The 21,640-nt window shown below is 44.7% G+C and overlaps 1 protein-coding gene across 1 annotated transcript in view; it reads right to left on the bottom strand.

The window, feature by feature from the left end:
• LOC119383146 (neprilysin-21-like) overlaps positions 1-21,640 on the bottom strand; it is a 47,877-nt gene that overhangs the window by 8,847 nt on the left and 17,390 nt on the right. The window contains exons 14-16 of the mRNA XM_049413066.1: positions 20,550-20,695; positions 7,584-7,652; positions 5,461-5,568 (exon numbers count right to left, since the gene is read on the bottom strand). Of these exons, the coding sequence (XP_049269023.1) occupies positions 5,461-5,568; positions 7,584-7,652; positions 20,550-20,695 (323 nt within the window). The remainder of the gene's footprint in view (positions 1-5,460; positions 5,569-7,583; positions 7,653-20,549; positions 20,696-21,640) is intronic.

Here is a 21,640-nt window from a genome sequence, read left to right as displayed (position 1 = left end):
GACTTCATGACGGACCCGCAGCCCAAGTTTCAGTCTTGTTTCATAGAACGTCTGATTGCGGCGACATGGCTTGCATCGACGTGGCAGGCACGTGTTAACACAGTACAAATACGCTGCTGCCTCGAGCACAGGAGCACTGGTCAACGCGTCGGAAAAAAAGCGCGACGTCAACGTCATCTGCAATCTAAACGCGAAGGCACCTAAAGGCCTCCAAGATTCGCGCGCACGATCTCGGAGGCAACGACGCACCATTGATGGTCGCGCAGCGCGCATGCCCGCGCGTGACTGCCGCGTCTTCCGTGACAGCGCGGGCGCCACCTGTTCGTACCTATACGCTAGCGTACGTTCGTATCAAACGTCGCGGGGTGCAAATCTGTTCGCAACAACTGTATTCCAATACATTGCCGGCTAATGGGCCTAGGCCGGGACCACAAAAAAAATTCGTATCACCCCGAAATTCGTACGAGCCGTGATCGTATCACCGAGGTTTTACTGTAAAACCTCAGTTTCCGCCGTTTCTTTCACGGTATGCAGAGTAAAACTTGGGGGCAGCCACTGCGGCGCTTCTTCGTGCAGACAGTGTGACAGGGGAAATAGTGTTTTGCATCTATATGTAGTTCAAGAAAAGAAAAAAGAGAGACACCATGATATCACACGCGGACGTAACGGGACCCGCTGGTGCAAGCTGGACGACTTGCCGCTTTCCGCGAAGAGATACTGCGGCGACTTCATTCAAATTTCGTCATTTCTTCGTCACGGGATGTTCCGGACTGACGTAACAGAGCGTCGGCCTTCTCTGCATGCGCTCGGTTTCGATATCACGATTGAAATTCGATAATGAATAACTTAATAAAACACACTGATGGGATAGTATAGGTACTGCATATCTTGATATTTAACGCTATGAAACAACGCCGGACGACACACGATAAAAAGACAGGTTATTTGGTGTCTTTGTACTGCGTTAAACAGCAAGAATATCTCAAATTACGTGCTTTTTTTTCTTGCGGGGGGGAGGGTGGGGGGAGGGTGTTTTTTAAAAAATGGCCGTGCCATCAGTTATAACGCCCTATAGGAATTTTTCATATAAACAACTGCCTCAAGTTGACACTTGGAAAGTTCATAACATGTTTCTGCTAACTATTATTCTCAAGGTAAATTTAGCAGTGGCAAAGTATCTCCGCCTTGACGTAGAGTTCGTCTGCGAAGATGACAAGTGCCTTACGGTCATAGCCTTTTTATTAAAAAAAATTATTGCCACAAAAAAGAAGCACCCAGTAACGTACACTGTAACAAATACTACACTTTCATATTTCTTCATTGCGTAGAAAAAACTGCTCACTCATTTCTAGATGCGCAGTTAATATACTCTCATAATCCGCAGCGGAGCGGGAAATTAGTACCTTTGATACAGATGCAGGGTGTCCCAGCTATCATGCGCCAAATTTTGAAAAGAATGTGGCGCCTCCTAAGAGGATAAAAACAATTATATGTTATTGGGGCCTTGCTAGAGATGCACGTGCCATACTTTTGTGTTCTTCCAAACTAATTATTATCTGAAGACTGAATACGTCTTTGTGTTATTGAAGCATCAGCTGTGGTGCGATACTTATTGCGTGGCTGTTTTTCCACGTTTAAAATACAGCCTGAGAAATGTAAAAATAAGCGTACCGGCTTCACGCATGCGCGCCGCACCACGGTGTACTCAGGCATTTCGCTAAAAAATTAAAGACCGCCGACGAGTTCGACACCTAACCCGGTGCTTCCACCGTTTTGAAAGAGCCCTTATGCAGGCTGAGGAGTTCCTGCTAGCGGCGAGCCTTGCATGTGAACGCACGACCATTCCTGACAGCAGCAAGCAAGTTACCGAAGCCAGTGTTATCGCCAGTAGCAGTGCACGCGATCGATATGCCACACGAGGCTAACGCAAACATGGCATGAATGAGAAGTCGCCTCAAAGAAAAGCGCCATATCATATTTATGTCTGAAAGATTATATTAAAAAGATTGTGTTTGTTCCTTCACTGCGTGTTTAATAGTAGCACGTGCACTGTTATGGAACCCAATTCAGCTTTAATAATTAAATGCTGGTTGTTTCCCAGTCTTTCACAAAGCTGGCATATATCCCCTTTATTCTGGATCAAAGATTTCTTTTTTTTTCTGGCATGAGAAGGAGCGCCTCACGAGGTGAGTAAGACGCAAAATTACAGGCGTCAGTCAGTACCCAGTAAAATTTTTGTGTAACGTTAATTTTGCATTTACTTTCCGTCCCACACAGACTGGTGCGCACACACAGCAGATCCGCAGGCGCATAATTTTAGCGAGGGTCTCGACCACGGCAGGTTCGATGTCTTGGCGTAGCATGCGAGGGGTTATTGGTTAGCTGCGAAGTCGCAAGGATCGCGTGCTATGTGCCGCTGTCTGGCTAAAGCAATGATCCAAGTTCACCGCTGTGGCCGCGAGTGGAGCTGGCTAACACTAACAGGGTTAGACATACATAAATGCCCAAGGAAGTAGACACGGGAACGGCCGCCGCTGTAGCGCAACTAGCAGTGCATCGCACAAGTATAATACGAATATCCACCGGCGGCAAGGTCTTTTGTGTCCCCTTTCATTTTTCCTTATCTCATAATTACAGATACATTAATTAAGAACTACAAGTAACGTCCCCGATGCTTTCTTTGGCTTCATCATCCATTGTCTTCGTATGGTTGTGTCCAACAAAAACTCGAGACCATTCCATTCTGTGAAGATATGTGAGCAGCGGAGCTGACGGGCGCACTCCCGCCTCTGCTCTCGTCGGCGTTCTTCATAAGAGCGCGGCTCCTCGGGCGTTCTCACAATGCGCGGTCGACCCATACTTGCCACGCACGACCACGCCAACGCAGCACCCTGGAACTTTGTTTTGGGGTGTTTTTCTCTCTTTTTCTTTCTTTTCTTCTAGCGTTCGTCGGTGTCTGAAACGGCCCATCCCACGATCATTGAAATGCGTGTTTAGCCGCGGCCGGACTGGAGGGGAGACGCGATTTGCACGCGCGTCGCGTCACCCCTTTAGCCCGGCCGTGGTTTCGCCTTAAATTTTCGCTAAAGGCTCATTCATACCTGCAACTAGCACTGGTCGCGCGACCATTTGCGACTGGAAGTCAAAAAGCGACTCAAAGCGACCGATGTTCACACCTGCGAGCGACTTATAACCGTCGCCATACAGAATTCACATCTGCTCGCATCCTAGCTCGTATTGCCATTGTCCCGTAAAATAAGGTGACGTCCTGTTACTGCGCATGGTGTGCGGTTTGCGACTACAGTCGCGCGACTAAAAAATCGAGCAGCGAGCGACTGAGCCACAGCAGTCGCTTTGCGACCAAAACGGCCATTTACGACCACTTGCGACCAGTCGCTTTGCGACTAACTTAGTCGCGCGACCGTTGCTAGTCGCCGGTGGGAACGAACGGTAACTCTGAATTTGCCGGACATGTGCAACACTTCACGTCGACATTACAGGTTCTTCTACAGGGGACATTTATGCTACCACCACGAAATATTCCAACAAAGCCTCAGCGTGTGTTCTGCTTATACGTTCTTTTTTTTGTATCACCGGCATAGGTCGGCAAACTCACTCATGAGTCGACTCACTCAGACTCACTCAGACTCATATCGAGACGTGAGTCTGAGTCTGAGTGAGTCCGGGTGACTAAAGTTTTTGTGAGTCTGAGTCCGAGTGAGTTCGGTTGGGAAAAATTTTGGTGAGTTTGAGTCCGAGTGAGTCCGGTTGAGGAAAATTTTGGTGAGTCTGAGTCCGAGTGAGCCCTAAGGGCAAAATATCTTGCATGAGTGAGCCTGAGTGAGCTCCACATTTTTTGCCGACCTATGGTCCTATCTACTCAATTTCAGCGTTACTATCAGCCTTATGTTGGCTCACGTTTATACTCGCGTATACTCCAACATACTTCAACGCGATACCGTTCATACGTCAGCTCAATATTTATTGATCAGAGGCGTGAGTTGAGGAGGGAGAGGGGGAGGAGGTGCCTTGACCTCCCCCCGCAAACTTCTTTATAAGTTACTGATAAAAATATCTCGTGTGAGTCATCTCTTTCAATAAAACGGTTTTTATTGAACTACAAAGTCAGATAACTCGTATTTGAAGGTACGAGATCAAAAGGTGCTAAGTAGCGCACCGATTATGCGAGATATTGGCGTTAAAGAGCATTGATATTATGGTAGAAAAAGGCTAACTATAGGCTAGCGGACTCATGAGTCGACTCACTCAGACTCAGATCGAGCCCTGAGTCTGAGTCTGAATGAGTTCGAGTGAATTATATTTTGGTGAGTCTGAGTCCGAGTGAGTCCGGTTGAGAAAAATTATAGTGAGTCTGAGTCCGAGTGAGTCCGGATGAGGAAAAGTTTGGTGAGTCTGAGTCCGAGTGAGCTCTAAGGGTAAGATATGTTTCGTGAGTGAGTCTGAGTGAGCTCCACATTTCTTGCCGACCTATGATCACCGGTGCGACACATTTAAATGGTTCAGATATATTCTAGTTATGCAAGAATGGGTGTGTAGCCCAGTGGTTAAGACACTAGCCTTCAGTGCGGTGAGGCCTCGGTTCAAACCCTAGCACCAGCAAGAAATTTTACTTTGTTTTACATTTAGTTCTTTATAGCGGTGATCTTCTTACGTAAAGGACAGAGTTTTCTCGTTGAGTCGGCATAGCAACGTTTACACATTTAATGCACCACTGCTCCCTAGGAGCAGCTATAGCCGGATACAACTTTAGAAGTCAGCGGCATTTCCTCCTCAAAGGCGGATGAACACAAGCCTGCACCAATGCGCGCGCACTCGGGATTGACGTCATGAGCGGGACGGCCGGTAGCTCCGCCTTCGGAGAACATCGCCGCGTGCATGAGCGGCACTATTTCTTTAGTCCCGAAGGCGATCGGCTGCCTCGCTTCGGTCGTCTGGGCGGGGCCTCTCCTGACTTCTGAAGTTGTATCCGACTATAGACGTTTTCTTGTGCGCGAACGGACCCCGCACTATCAAGGTGTGCCGTTTACAGCTCCTCTGTAATAACAAAAATTTAAAAAACGAAAAGAAACCCGGGCCACTATATCGATTGTCCCTTCTTTCAACAATGGGCTTTCAGTATGCCTATGCACAGCGGTCATACCAGCAGTGGAATGGACAAACGCTGTCCTGGCTACACAACAAAGTCGATTGAGCTTTACAAAACTCCATCGTTTTGTACAGCCAAACACACTCCGCGTCCCTTGAAGCCCATAACCCGCCCAGCGCGAGTGGTGCATGTATCGTCGATAGCAAGACAGCATGGCGACGCCGACGACGACAGCATGAGCATACCTAGTGCCTGCATACAGTTGCTATTTTTTTATTGCTATCGCAATAAAAAAAAATCTCCTTTAACAGAAAACAAAAAAAAAGATGTCGAATAACGTGCCGAATACTCACCGTGCCGTAGAGGAGAAAAAAAAGTTGCTCCATCGATGTTTGAGCAAAACCAGGAAGTACAAACACTCCGGGCTTGTAACCAAAGTCCAGCATGGTTTCCTTAAAGGCCTGCACCAACGCCAGATGTTAAGGTACTAGACGAACATCTTACGGTCATATTTACTGGCATCAAATAGTGCGCTTAGCGGAAGCTCCTTGACAAATTGAGAGCAAAAGGAACTCAGCTTTCAATTAAAGGGGCCACGCAACACACTCCGAACATGGTTAGAAAAAGCTGCCAATCGGTAGCGAAGGTTTCGAGCTGTGAACATGCGGGCCAAATATTACAGAACTGCACGCGGCAGGGAAATTGCAGTTACGTTTCAAAGACAGCTAGAAATCGCTCGCTCTTCCCTCGGCAAATTACGTCATCGACGGGCCCGATACGTCAAGGGAAGGAAGGACACGGCGACTGGATGACTGAAGCATTGTTGTGCTGCATAGTTACCGCCGCCGCCACGGGATGCCGCCACGTGCAGGCGGCATACTCTGTAGCGACACTAGCGCGCTAGTGATCACACAGATGGTGAGACGACGCGGACAAAGAAAAAAAGAAGAAAAAGTACTCGAAGTTATGATGCACGCTGACGTAGATTCTTGCCCCTTTGTCACCTCCCCCCCCCCCTCCTATGTGTAGCTTTCAGCACGCTCGTCAGGACGAACTGAGAGAAAAAGCGCTTAAAGTGTGGAACAAATCTCTATAGCTCCGCTCTTACTTGACGGATTCGAAAAAAACATTTGCGGCAATCAGTTCGTGAGCCAATGAACTCCGATAGTGAGGTCATTCGACGATTACGTTTTAAAGGTCTTGTTTAAAGACTTGTTTCAGCGACTTGCCAAAGGCCGTGTCCTGAGACGATATTTGTGTATCGTTTGAAGGGCAGATGCGCTTCCCTTGGTAGGTGTCTTGCCAGTCACGCACCGGCTAAGCGTTAGTGATGGGACGCGCATTTCGAGTTAAAACAAGTGTTCGAACTAACCTCCTTTTTATTGACGCCCGCGCAATCGTTTCTGTTCACTTCCTTTATTGAAACATCACGAAATATTGCTGTCGCAACCGGATTAGCAGCCTAATACATCATCGTGCATTAATAATGCTCGATCCTTTCAGCAAGTGTAACAGTAAATATATAAGTACAGCAGGGACAGTTATTATTAATATACAACAACAGCCGAAAGTCGGTAAATACCACTGTTAGACAAAGTGGTTTATCCCTACTTGTTAGACAGAAACACTGGATACGTTTAGTCAATCACTCGACATTAAAACGTCGATACCACCCAAATTCTTATGCCTTCTCCAGGTTAGGCCACTCATAAACTACGCAGGGTCAATGCAACAGTTACGTTTCCCATGCACCATTTTAGGTATTTGTTTTGTTCCATCTTGAACTGGAAGTGATTGGAATAATCTCTGTACTTCTGGGTTACTTCTTTTTTGAAAACACGTATTTGAGTACGATAACTTTATTGATGTCAACCTCACTGATGCATGTATTTCTTTGCGAAAAATGCAAAATTTGGCTAGTTTCTTAAAACCTTCGATATTATCGTGGTATTTGTTATAATTTTAATAATTAATAAGGAATCTAACGGATGACGTCAACTTGGTCTGCACAGTGATCAGGCGTGTCAGTGCGGCCGCTGTGGAGGATAGCAGAGTTAAGTTACCCGCCGGCTGATGTTCAACTGTGAGAGACATTTCAAGCAAACTGTAATAACCAGATATCTGTCATCGAAGCCTAGAATTGATACAAATAATCAGCTTTCTCGAACTGCCGTCAAGCCCGAAGCATGTCCGCTATCAAAGGCTACGATTTTTTTATTGAATACAGATTTGAGCCTCAGGTTGATGCTGCACTTTTGCGAAATTGAGCTTCAATAAACTTACGCAAAAAATGACATTTAAGCAAACGCGTGCTTTAGTGCTCTATTCATGAGTAAGCGGCCACTCTTGTGGCGAGCTATCTCCACACCTTGTAATCCTGCCTATAGGTCATTGCTGAGTGCAGGTCAAGAGCTCAGACAAGACATGACTACATGCTGGCATAAACGGAGTCGTGTCAACGGTCATTTGTCCGCACCTCAATGACGACATTGATTATGGCGTTATCCTTGATGTCCTGACGCAGTGGCCGAGAAGGGTGCAGAGCCTGCGAGAGCGACAAAAGTAGTTCACACACGCGGTTTGCAATATTTCTACAGCGAGAACATCAACTTTTCAGACCGCATTCGTGAGAAACTGTTGTTGACAGTTCACTTGTGGGTAACCAGTTCGCATTAAGGAAGACAAACGCATCGTGTTTCGCTCAGTGCAGCAGTCACTAAATGAGGAGGTGCGCTGGCACACGGGCACACCAATGGAGACCTTGTTGAGAGAAGCTTTGAGTCGAGGGAGTCCGCGTTTGTCCTTTCAGTATTTAAGGGAATACTTTTGTACCCAGAGGGCACACGACGACAGAAAGCTCGTTTTATGTTGGAGTCAACATAGTCAGTCTACTTTTATTAAAAAGCAAGTTTCATAGATCCACCGTATTCTATAAGCGTGTGGGCACTGAAAACTGTACCGATTACGAAAATGTCGATCATATATACACCGGAAACGCCACATAGCCAGCCGGCCCCAGCACTGTATAGTGGCAGCAAATGGGCGAGATTTGCGACTATGTGCTTAGCTGCTGCGCATAGAGGCCCTTTTGTTATATGTTGAGCTTTTTTATATATATGTTAATGAATCAGCACGGTATTTAAACATCGAAGCTTCGGCGATATGTACAGAGACTGAAGTCTCTTCTTCAGCTGAAACGCAGGAAGCTAGCTATAAATCCAGATGTTTATATATCGCCCCTCTTAACCCGATAAGCAAGACATCGCCATGTTGATTCCCTTACTCCTTTCAGCACTAGAACTAATGCGTTCAAATTTTCCTTCTTTTCCACGCACGGTAAATCAGTGGAATTATCTTCCATCAGCATGGTTACCCAGCGCTAAGACAATCGATCAAATGTTTACACAGGGCGTAATGGTATCCTTTTTTCTGCTTTGTTGACACCTTACGTTGGTACCTTTCAGCTTTGGTGGTACCTTGTTACCTTATGCATATGCGTCCCCATTATTTCATTTATTATTGGGGTGTTAGTACGTTGGTTATCTTGCAGTATTTGGCTCACTTCATAATAGTTTGTTCGTATAGCCTAATCTAACATACTATAGATGCTTTGAAAGTTGTGGTGTGCTACTGTGTTGGTATTCATCGTAGAGCTTCTAGGTGTGTATAAGCACCCTCTTTCAGTTTGTCAGTCTCCATACCTTAATTGCAATTGTTATTGTTGTTATAGCACTTGGGGTGTTTGTATTGATATAACTATATCGCATGTACACTGCATTAGCTGAATGTATTTGTATTCACTCCTGCCAGGGCATCCGAATGGACCTGCAATGTTCTGTAAATAAATAAAACGAAAATCTTTTTCGCGTCTTTAGTTTTGACTTGCCTGCTTGCTGCGCTGTTCAAAGAGTTCAACGGTAAGAACTTACTCCGATCCTACGCAACCGGTAGCCCAGCGGAAGCCACCGCCTCAGGAAAGAACGACATGGAGCGATCTTTAAGTGCTGCAGACACACAGTAAGGTTCAAAGTCCGATACAACGCGCGGCACTACATGCTCCGTTACGCGGCATACAACGAATAAATACACACGGGACGAACGAGCAAGCAGCGCATAAGCTCCGCCCACTTCTAATGCCTCAGCATATGCACGCTTTGAAGACTCTGTATCCTTGTCAAGAAGTACAAAACAAGTGGCTTCGAACAACCCTGCTTTGATTTACGAGAACATAGTCAATAACGCTATGTCTACGCGAGCGAAAAACGTATCACAGCAGCCTGCCGCCATTGACGCCTATACGAGCGGTATATAGGCCTACCTTGGCGGGCCCCGCTGCCGATACCATTTGCAATCAAGCGCGAGCTCGTCGTACAGCGCTAATTTGGGCAACACGATTAAGATTTTTACTCTCACGTAAAGCGTCAACATACGCAATCAGTTTTATAGACGTCCTCGATTGGAAATCAAAAGTGGAAGCGATGCGAAACAGCTGGGCGAGACGGCAAATGCCGCTGTTTCATCACGGTTCGTGTTTTCACGAGTGTCTTGGAAGTAGGCGCGGCTTTGAAGAAATCGCACACTTTAAGCATCACTTTATTAAATTAGTAAGTATTTCGCATCAGAAACAAATTACATTCAATCTTTTCCACACTGCCGTGAGCGACGATACCAGTACAAGTGATTGTGATTGGGAAACGGAAGAGAAAAATGTGCCTCGCAACTGTCTCTCTCGAGGAGGACACCTCAGGGAAGGGGTATGAGGAAAAATGGAGAGAAGAGAGAATAAAGAGAAAGAAGGTTAACGCCGCTTGCGAATGCCAGCCACGTCGACAAAGTTGAGGAAGGCCGACAAGGCGCGTTTCATGAACGCACACAGACAATCGGGGAAGAGCAGGTGCTCCGATAAGGCGTGAGGAGTGAGCCGCGCTCGGGGTACAACGTTGGGCACCTCAGGAGGAGATTCATTCATTCATTCATTCATTCATTCATTCATTCATTCATTCATTCATTCATTCATTCATTCATTCATTCATTCATTCTCTTTATTTTCCAGAATAAAACGAAAACATTGCATTCTGGATGGTCTCCTGGGCTAAAAGCTGTAATGAAACAGCTTGACTAGGGCCCAGAAGACCAATTACAATGGCAACAAGTGACAGGTGAAAATATTTGCACCAAATGTACAAGATATATCACACATGGTACAAAAAAAAATTTACAAAAACAAAGCATATAACAATACCTGTGTAAGCGTAACAGGGAATGATTTTTGAATAAACACATTTCTAGCAACAAACAACACTAACAGAATACTCAAATTTATTTCCAGAAAAGAAATTGTTACACTACAAATACAAGGAAAAAGACAGCAATAGTACACCTGTAATTCTGGCAGTAAACTACACGAAACAATAATATCAACACAATATAATAAAAGAGAAGCATGGTAGCTAATCACATACAACATTATACAGTGAAATGTAGTACAACATTAAGAAATAATTGAAATGTATGAATACATTAGTAATTCAGAAATATTTGACGTAATGTATTTAGCGCAGGTTTATGTAAATGTTTATGCTCATTAAGAATATATGGGAGGTTATATTTCAATGACTGAAGTTTACAGTCAGTGCGAAAGCGCGGTATAAGCCATCCTCCTACATTACGAGTATTGATAGCGTGACTGTTGCGTTGCAGTGCAGCAGTTAACTCGATAAATTGTTTAAATGAAGAAGAACATATGTAAAATGATCGCAGGATGCGGAACTCGTACATATACTGGATTTTAATTATACTGTACTTGCGAAAATATGTCGATGTCGATGATAAATAACCAGTGTTGGCAATGTGACGGACAGCTTTCTTCTGCAAAAGCAATATTCTGTTGATGTTACGTTGAGTCGTAGTAAGCCAAACCAGACTGCAGTAATTTATATGTGATTGAAACAGTGCTTGATATATGCTGAGTTTTATTTGTGTAGGGAGAATTTCTCGACAACGCGACAGAGCTCCCGCTGTAAAAGAAAGTTTTTTGCATAAATGACTTACGTGAGAGTGCCAACTTAGATGAATATGTCACACCGAGAATTTTATGTTGTTCTACAATATCTATTTTTTTGGTCTGCACAAATAATATCTTGTTTAACGTTCAGAATTTTATTTCTAGCTCTAAATATTATTACCTTCGTTTTCTTAGGGTTAATTTTAAGTTTATTTGATAGCGACCATGATGTAATATTGCAAAAGAAACGATTACAACTTTCTATCAACCTATCTGTTTCTGCGCCGGAAAACAAGACCGTGGCATCATCAGCATATATTATAAATTTTACCGACTTGTTGATATTAACAATATCATTCATAAAAACATTGAAAAGAAGGGGCCCTAATACACTTCCTTGCGGGACACCTCTACTGACAGGCAATGAAGATGAGTGATGGTTACCTAAACACACACATTGTGATAGTTCTGTTAAATATGATTTTATTAAAGCCAGGGGAGTGCCTCGAACCCCATAGATTTCTAACTTATGAAGTAGCGTGCTATGGTCAATGGAATCGAAAGCCTTGGTGAAATCAATGAACAAACCTAATGTAAATAGCCTGTTTTCGATGTTCTCTAAAATAATTTCTTTTAGCCTTAGCAAAGCTAACTCCGTAGACCTTCCTTTACGGAAACCAAACTGAGCGTCGCTTATAATGTCATTTCTAGTGAAAAAGTTGGATAATCTGGAATGTAGCATTTTTTCGAAACCCTTAGCAAACACCGGAATAATCGATATTGGGCGATAGTTTCCCAGCAAGTTTTTGTCGCCACCTTTAAACAGAACAGACACACGAGAGCGCTTCATTTCACGGGGAAATTCCCCGGACTCTAATGCTAAATTAAATATGTAGACAAGTGCAGGGGCTAAATGCTCTAAAACAAATTTTATGGGACCGATCTGAAGATTGTCAATATCTAATGCACGGCTATTCTTAAGACTCATAAATGTTCTGAATACTTCTGGTTCGTCTGCCGGGTTGAGAAATATGCTTTCAGCATTTCTAATAATTGAGCTATTGATTTGCACGGTATTATTAATTTGCGGTACCCCAGAAGTGAAATATTTATTGAAAGAATCAGCAAGTATTGCACCAGTTAGTACACGATTGTTTAACGTAATTTCACGTGGCATGAAGTCTGCCTTGTGGCGTCCTAAAACACTGTTTATTGCTTTCCAAGCTGCATCAGGGTACCTTGTACAGATACCAGAAAACAACTTTTCATAATACGCTATCTTCGCCTTTCGAAGAGCGCTGTTTAGTTTATTTCTGAAAGCTTTATACTGCTGTAGTAATTCTTCCTCTCGCGATTTCAAGAATGCATGGAAAAGCTTATTTTTTCGGTTTATCAAACGCCTAATAGCAAATGTGACCCAAGGTTTTCTTATTTTCTTTGACGGTTTAAATGTTTTGAAAGGAAAATGAGTGAGGTAGATATTTGTAAAAGATTCTATAAATTTTAAGTACGCTTCATGAACATCTCTAATTATATAAACGAAAGACCAGTCATGCATGCTAACGGCACGCTTGAAAGCCTGCAGTGACTCATCAGTGATATATTGTACTTGGACAGTTTGATGTTGACGCCTCTTTTCTGTTTTTGAGGAACTGTCTCCACATCGGCGCAATCCACACAGAGGGGGTTACTCTTGCCGGAGAGGTGATGAATCCTTTCGGTGGTGCGGTGGCAACCGATGTGCAGGCGTACAGGATATGTGCGCGGTCCTTCCGTGCGAGCCCTTTGAAGGGCATCGCCCGGGGCCGCTTGCCGGATGCGACGCGAGGGTCGGGATGACGCTCCGTATTCTGCAGGCAATGATGAGTGAGACGAAGTCGGTGGCCTCGGCGAGTGGGGCGTGCGCGTCTTTAGCTGCCCGATCCGCTTCTTCGGTGCTGGAAATTCAGATGGGAAAAGGGACCCTGTGCAGCACGAGATCGAAGCTGAAGAGTTGAAGCACGCTTCCTGGAGAGCCTTCGCGCTAGCTTTGAGCCGTCGTCCTGTCGCTCGAGCGCGGCGAGTGTGGTGTGCGCGAATCGCTCAGTATCGCGGCAGATCGAACTGCCGGGAGCTCGCTTTGGAAATCGGCGGTCAAGTTGATAGAAGCGAGTTCAGCGATTGTAGAGGACGCGACACAGTGGCAAATGCGTCGGTAGCCTCGGCCAAGGAGATCGAAGCGGCGAGGAACAGATTGGCGGCAGCAGCGGCGCGACGTCCCCGGTCTCCCGTACTGCCACTGGCTGTGGCTATACACCGGACGGGACGAAAGCTTCAGCGGAAACCGTGTAGCACTGACACATATCCCTTGAACCAATGTTCTTTTGAAACGACTATGCTCCTTAGCTTCAAAGGACCTTTGATATATGCCAGCGTGACTGGGGTATAAGAAAACTAAAAGGCATTTTTGTCATGGGCGCCCCTTCTGTTTGCCTGTGAGATCGTTCGGCTATATTGCGCTAAACAAACTAAACAGCAGTAAGTTCCAGACTGCTCTAACAACCGTGTTCAAATAAACTACTGAACTTATCCGTGCTTGAAAGCATTCTCGTCTCACGGCCTATTTTTCAAAGCATCACTTGGCGCCGTGCTAATATGCGGGCTTCAAACAAACATTTTGCCGCTTCTAAGAAACCTGGCGTATACTTTTCCGGCGGGCGCTTTTCTTCACGGCGGCTGTTTGTGCAAGTAAAATCAGCTCGCTTTGTTCAGTGGGCATATTTCACCAAGACGCTTCCAACGTGCATCACGGCGCGGCATCAGAAGCGCCGACATATTAGGCCGTTGTTTACCCCGCGAAGCGGCATGCCACCAATGTCGTCGACAAGCTTTCTTATTTTCTTCACCATCGACAGACGATCGCAATCTAAAGTGGATAGCCAAAAAAATTACTCAGGTCCCACGTATTGAAAGAATAGGTATACGCGAAGTTTTCGTGAGCCAGCAAGGCAGAACGACGCATTACGACAAGAGACGCGCTGCAGATTTTAATGACGAACGCGTCTTCCAGTCACCATGGTAAACCTTTCCACGCAAATGGAAGGTCTAGTCAACTCTAAAACGTGCTGATTTACCAGACACGACGTCCGCCACAGTGCCAAGGTACGGTGATAGACGCGCTGTGAATTTCGGCGTCGAACATGTCGTCCAGAATAGCTTCTATCTTCATCTTAGCCCTCTCTAGCACTCCTCTTTTTCTCTTACATTGCGCGTTCTAAAATATGCGACGATGTTTAGTTACATGTTTAGTTGAAAATTTTAGTTAAAGATAGAGTCGCCAAAGCACGTCGCCTCAGAAGCATTTACAGAACCGCCGCGGTGGTACAATGGTTATGATGGTCGGCTGCTGACCCGAAAGTTTCGGGTTCGATCGCGGCCGTGGCGGTCGCATTTCGGTGGAGGCAAAATGCTAGAGGCCCGTGCAGTTACATTTAAGTGCACGTTGAAGAACCCAGGTGGTAAAATTTTTCGGAGCCCTCCACTACGGCGTCTTTAACAATCATGTCGTTGCTTTGGCACGTAAAACCCCAGAAATTATTCATAATTAAGCATTGAGTTTTCAAGAAACGTCGGCGGAAAATAAGCGTTGAAGCAAAAAAAGAACTAAATTTACGCATGTACTAAGTGAGCCTACATACAGTGACAAGCGCAGTGTTAAAGCTTCCCATAGCAATGTGAATTTCTTTTCAGGGCGACAAACAAAGTATTTATACTGAACGGTTTACAGGCGAAATCACCTTATAGTTAAATAGAGTCCAAAACCACTGTGGCAATTTCAGCACATTGTAAAAACGTTAACTACGCACATGCGCACACACTATCGACTTTCATGAATGATGCTTTAAAAAAACCTTGAGTTCAGGGTGAAGAAACTGAACTCATATCAAGGCACTCGTGATGGCACTCTGTTTTCAAGTCCTCGCCCATTAAGAAGCATTTTTTTTAGATTTTTTCTTCTTTCTTTTGTCTGTTCCTGTTTTTTTTTACAGAAAAAACTACGCGTAAAGGCTCACTTGGTGTTGGGAAAGTCACGCAAAGCGTGGCTCAAAGTAGCGTGGCCCAAGCCAGCCGGCAATTCATTACACTGAGAGGTAAGAGCCGCCCAATGAGGCTCTGGAATAATAAGCACTGGTGTCACCCACGAGCATCTTTTTTTTCACTCGTTGCCTCATGTCACGAACGCCCACACACACTTAATTAGCATAACTGGACAAACATCAAAGACTCGCACGCGGCTCCAAAGAAGCCGGCTCCACCCACAGCCCAGGTGTGGCCAGCGATGACAAAAAACACTGAGAGCTCGTACTGTATGCACTAGGTGCAGTAGGTCCAAGTAGGCGCTGTGCAGTACGTGCCTAAAACACGCAGTCACTTGCACTTACTGCATAGCGCTATCTATCCATAAATAGCGCTGCTCGAGATCAAACAAAGATGTAAACGAAGTTACAGCACATTAAGAATAGAAATCTATCATGTTTAATATTTTACCGGAGCCATGAGGAAATCCTCTTTCGAGATGAAGTACGTACATGAGCATCCTTTTAGAGAAGCTGCGTGCATATGTGTGACATTTCGTCGCATTTAAGGGCGTCTGGACTCGTTCCGATAAAAGTAAGCACTACAGTGTATACTGTGAAGGCACCTACTTCATCGAATAATCCAGGCCCGTAGCCATGGGCTGCCCCCCCCCCCCCCCCGAAATTTTTATGATACACGGTGTTTTACCGAAAATAACTAATGAAAATAGGCGTTTTTCTTAAGTAGTCAAGACTTTCAGCAAGTGCCCCCCCCCCCCCCCGAAAGAAATTCCTGGCTACGGGCCTGGAATAAACCCCATTCATAATTGCGCAAGCTGTTACAGGGCGAGCATTATTCAGCGCATTTGCGAAGAGGCACGGTCACGCCCGAGTCATCAGAAGCGGTCCCCCCTATGCGGCAGTTACATCGGTGAGTTCGATTTGCGCAGAAGTTTCTTCATGGGAGAACCACGTTGAGCATTTTGAGTTACGATACGCGGCGAACAAGGTTATGAGAAAGACGACAGATTAGAGGAGAGCGCCGACGAGCTGCAGTCAGAAAGCAACGTACACGCCGACAGTGACCCTCGTCATAACGTGGAACGACATCGACCACCTGAAGTATATATGGCAAGTCATCGTCGAAGCCGGAAAGAAACGCCTCAATACTTATCTACAGGAACTGCGCGAACTCTAAATCTGTTTAAAGAGGGGACTGCCAGAAACCGAATCTGTTAGCGGCTACGTGACTGCATTACGGAAACTAGCCGTGAGCTACGCGGTTTCAGAAGAGCCGTTTCCTCTTGAAAGAAGGCAGCGCAAATGACTGGCCTTTGAAAGCGATTGCAGCGCTTACTTCAGCGATAACCTCTGGAGCAGCAAGAAGTTATGTTCGAACATATGGTTCGAGGTATGTCTTGAATTTGCACAAATGGCATCACAACGAAGGTGCTGATGCACGCTGGACGCTGTGGCTGCACCTTTTTTTTATATGAACACGCACTTCGTATTTTCCAAACGTGACTGATAGCTCTGCTATACAATTTTCTAACGTAAAAGTTACGCAATTTTCTTGTAGCTTGCGGCGTTTCTTTAGAGACCTGAAAAAATGACGACGTAAAAAATGCATTCATAAAGACAACTCCCTTGGGTGCATCTTAGCACGCTCTACTTTCCAAATGTGAATTACGCCCTGAAATGAATATTTGAAATTTTGCATAATCAAGCTTAATTGATGACTGACTAATCGCCCATTAGAAATGGTCTGTGTAACTCGACTGCGAACATTATACCGTTGTTCTCCAAAGTGTACAGCTCTATGTTTGAACTTTTGTTCAAGTTACGTGGCAACAGCCGCATAGTTACATGTTCAATTTCTATATCTGCCTAATACGTTACACGATAGTGTGTTGTTTGCTTTGCTAGGCATAACTTCGTCGCTTTTTCAGTGATTCAGTGTGAGTTCATTTATATATTTACTTCTAAAGATATTTTGTACCGGCTGTATGAATTGTACGTACCTCAATGTATTACTTTCCTGGGCCTTTTGGGCAGTCAACACGCAGGAACACATCCATTTATTCAAATAAATGTATTTATCGTACGAGGTATTTCCGCTCCGCCATCCTTCTCATTACCTACTGTAATGGCGGGGACACTAGAGGCTCTACGTGGCACATGATGAAAAGGCCGATTAAAACAGTACTTATCGTTCAAGGTCAGATGTTATGAAACCCCGTGCTTGTGACTCACCAATAAGTCAGTGATCGCACGTACGGAAAAGCACGCGTCCAGCTGTACAAAATATTACAAAAATGATTTAGCGTTAACTACCTAACAAAGGATCTAATGGTCCTGCGCGCGCCAGCCCAGAAATGCACCAATTTACGGGGTGGGTGGACATGGAGAGAAATTAAATGTTAAAATGAAATGTGGCAAGCAAAAAAAAAAAGTAAGCATGAACAATCTTGCAATCATGCATCTTGCGAGTTGCATACATCCCTATTGACAAAAGACATCGCTTCGGCTAAACCGCATTATAAAGAACGGCTATTTATGCTCGCTCAGTACAAATGTCTGCTTCTCTATACACCAATATAACAAGTACGAAAAAAAAAGCTTCATTTCAATATAAACAACATGCGCAAGCAACTTGCTGCTCTATGCTGTCTAGTATAAATGGTGACTAAGGTAACTGGGCATGCCCCACTGCGTGTGAGCCCATTCTTAGCCAATGCACCCGAATGACTGTGCAACAATGACAACAATAATAATAATTGGGGTCTGCGTTCCAAAACCACGATATCACTATCAGAGAAGCCTTAGTGGAGCGCTCCGGGTATTTCGACCACCTGGGGTTCCTTAACGTGCACCTAAATCTATAAGAACATGGGCCTCTAACATTTCGCCTCCATCGAAATGTGGCCGCTGTGGCCGGGGTTCCATCCCGCGACCTTCGGGTCAGCAGTCGAGCACCATAACCACAAGACCACAGCGGCGGGTGTGTGCCACAATGACACAAGCAGACCTCAATAGTATTTACATATTCGTTGTACATTTCTTAGTACAGGCCTGTGATTAAGAACCTTGGACGACGTGCATTATATATCATCTTTCTGCGCAGACAGGTTGAACGAGGTTGTACCATGGTGTCCTTCGGTACCGCTCCGACCTCACTAACTCAAATTAAAACAATCTTCGTGTGCTTTAGATTACAACATTGCGCTGGACCGATGAGTTGGATTTTTTTATTTAGTTTGAAGATACAACTAAGAAAGATTGCGATCTTTTCATACGGTACAAAAATTCTCTCTCTTGCGACAGATAGTATTTCGGCCAGACTAAAAGACGCCTTAACCAAAGGCTGGTATAGCCCGGGTATTCTTGTTCACTGCTGCAAAAGATCAGCTTGCGTGGCGCTGTCTGAAGAGACGACGAGCTTGCTTAATTCTGCTTGCCAAGCAGAATTAAGCAAGCTCGCTTCTTTCTTTCTAAAGCGCCGAAGCGATGGCACGTGTTAATAGAGACTGTATTTACCATGGCAGAATAAAGACTGGAGTTTATAATATGCTACTGTCTGACATGTCGCGTTGTCCTGTTTTTCTCTCACATTCTAAGCTATGTACGTCTTATCCTATTCCTATCTAAAATCTGTGTAACTGCGATTGACGATCCCACAAAATAAAGAAAATGTGCTCTAATCATTAGGCAGCGGACACGTGTCTGAAAGGGTGGAATACAATGTCTTTACAGATTTTCCGAAATTGGCTGCGCTTCTATCATCGTCCTGAAACACCGGGACGTGTTTCTACAAGGCCAGGCATGTCATTCCTTGTAATATAAGTAGTTTTATTTCTGAACTGTGTATTCGCTTGTTCTGCAAAATCAACCATGGTATGTGAGGAAATTATCTGCATGTCTCTGTCATGCTGTGGTGTCCCAGTTCTGTAATTCGAAAAGAAACTTGCACATCGTAAATATAATTGTTGGGATTTGGCGTCCCAAAACCACTATATGATTATGAGGGACGCCATAGTGGAGGGCTCCGGAAATTTTGACCAGATTTCGGAGATTTTACACCTACATCTAAGTGCACGGGCATCAAGCATTTCGACTCCGTTTCACCTCCGGGATTCGATCCCGCGACCTTCGTGTCAGCAGTCGGGCACCATAACCGTTAGACCACCGTGGCGGGTGCACATCGTCAATACAAAGTATTGCTTTTCAGCACACTGTTCCCTAAAATTACGAAAGCTTCGCTTGCGTGAACATACATCAAGGATGCACTCTCTATAATTTAGAGAACAGGAATTCATTGTGCCGCAGTTTCAAGGGTACCTGCATTTTTCTAGCTCTCGAAAGCTCATGCGACTTTTTCAGAAACCTCGCTCATTTTCCCAATTACGATGTAGCCACCTAACTTAATATTTAATAGTAAATTATTTTTTTATATATATAGACTAATGTTCCGGACGGCTCTCAGAGTTCAAAGCGCCGAAAACATTCGCCAGAAATTGTTCACGTGCTTCGGATGAAGCCATACTTGCAGTGACTAACTGCGCAGTTTTTTTTTACCTTGCTTTCTGAACGTTTAACATCGAGGCGATGTTTCTTTTTAAAGGGGGAATAATGCCGCGCGTATGTGCCAGTGGCGACGGCAACGAAGCAGCGCGAGTGTTCTTGGCCCATCGCGGGGACGAAGAAGACGTTGCAGTATCTCTGATTGATAAAGCGTGTTTGCCTGTCGTTCTCCGTGTCCTCGTCGATCCCACGTCGTTACAGTATCATCCATTACACCATTGCGCCCATGGCAGATGACACTTAACCGAAGGGACTTTTATTTAGAGTTTTCATAGGCACATCCAATTTTCATGTCGTACACGTGAATAAAAAGCTAAACAGAAGTATTACGAAATATGCGAATTTTAGTAGGATACAATGTAGCACAATCAAGAACTCAATATACATCTACTTGTGAGAACAAAAAAGAACAACAATCAATTAGTTATGCGTAAAAGAAACAAGAATCATTTTAGAAAAGGGTAAATTTTCCGAATTACATTAGGGCAACCTCTTAAGTAGGTAGTAAAGAGAATTGCTTGAGAGGCGAGGTGATTCTTAAACACTATAAAAATATGCAGTCAGAAGTTTGCTCTACACTACAATTCCGTTCAGGCACAGACTGTCTTTGTCTTTTGTATCATGTGTCTAGACATATTTCCTGTACATAAAATTCAGTTTTAACCTCGGTGGCTAGTCAGTAGTACCTGCGCCGTCGCCGCTAACATTCAATACTGGAGGGCAGACTACTCCGGCGCCTTCTAAGGGGAGATCAGATGGTCTGTAGTCGTATTTCATCGAGCAGCAGAAAAACACGACTTACGCTCGTCGGGCCAGGCACCAAGTGCGGCATGGCAGCCTTCCGGAATTGCTCCTTGAGGCAACCGCGCAGAGACAGGTAGCCGTCGGTAGTGATGTAATCCCAGCTCGAAGCCTTGACCACCTCGTTATGCTGCCCGAAAAAGGAAGCTGACAAGGAACGGGAGAAACGCCAACACGGGAATTCATTTTGCTTCACAACCCGAGTGCAGCGGAAGCGCCGATCGGAACAACGTTCGCTCTCGCCGCAATCATTTCGCCACTTCCATCTCCGCGCATCCCGAAGTACTTCGGGCGTCAAACAATATGTCCTGAAGCTGCTCGCAGTAGTACCGACTAGTTCCAGGAAAGAAACATCAGAGCGCTCTTTGATGTGAGCGTACGAGGCCAGAAATGGCAGACGTTGCGTTCTAACAGCAAGACACTTGATATTGCTTTCGTTTGCTTTTCACGTGTAAGCGCACAGTTCATAGAGTTTATTCAGATTGACAAATAAAGATGACATATACGGATGATTGCATCAGACTGGAGCGTACACCCTCACTGCAGGTAGCAGGATGTAGGCTCTAAGGAAACACGAGGGCAGACTTTACATTGCTGTCAAATATTTGAAGGAAAAGTGTGTTGATAATAAGATGTTTTTTTTTTAATCTCCCTATCGCACGCATACATCGGAGATGGTTATAAGCGAATCTTTATTTCATTTACTGGGTACATTCGCTACGCTTTCAATTGTTCCCACAGCTCATCTTTCGCATCTCTCTCTGTAAACGCTTAGGTTCATTTTTGTTCACTTAATTCGGCCGCTTCTGTCGCCAACCTCATAACTTCTGCGTAATTGACTTCACTTTTTTTTTAATGCGAAGCATTTCTTCGTGAACCAAAGGCGCTTTGAGAGTATCTATCTATCTATCTATCTATCTATCTATCTATCTATCTATCTATCTATCTATCTATCTATCTATCTATCTATCTATCTATCTATCTATCTAGCTAGCTAGCTAGCTACCTACCTAGCTAGCTAGCTAGCTAGCTAGCTAGCTAGCTATATTTCTTTGTGCTCTCGTAGCCCTTTCATTAAGGGGGTAATGACAC

This window comes from Rhipicephalus sanguineus, chromosome 1 (assembly GCF_013339695.2).
Source record: "Rhipicephalus sanguineus isolate Rsan-2018 chromosome 1, BIME_Rsan_1.4, whole genome shotgun sequence".
NCBI lineage: Eukaryota > Metazoa > Arthropoda > Arachnida > Ixodida > Ixodidae > Rhipicephalus > Rhipicephalus sanguineus.
The sequence above is the reverse complement of the archived record's forward strand: the minus strand, read 5'-3'. Positions and strand labels throughout refer to the sequence as shown.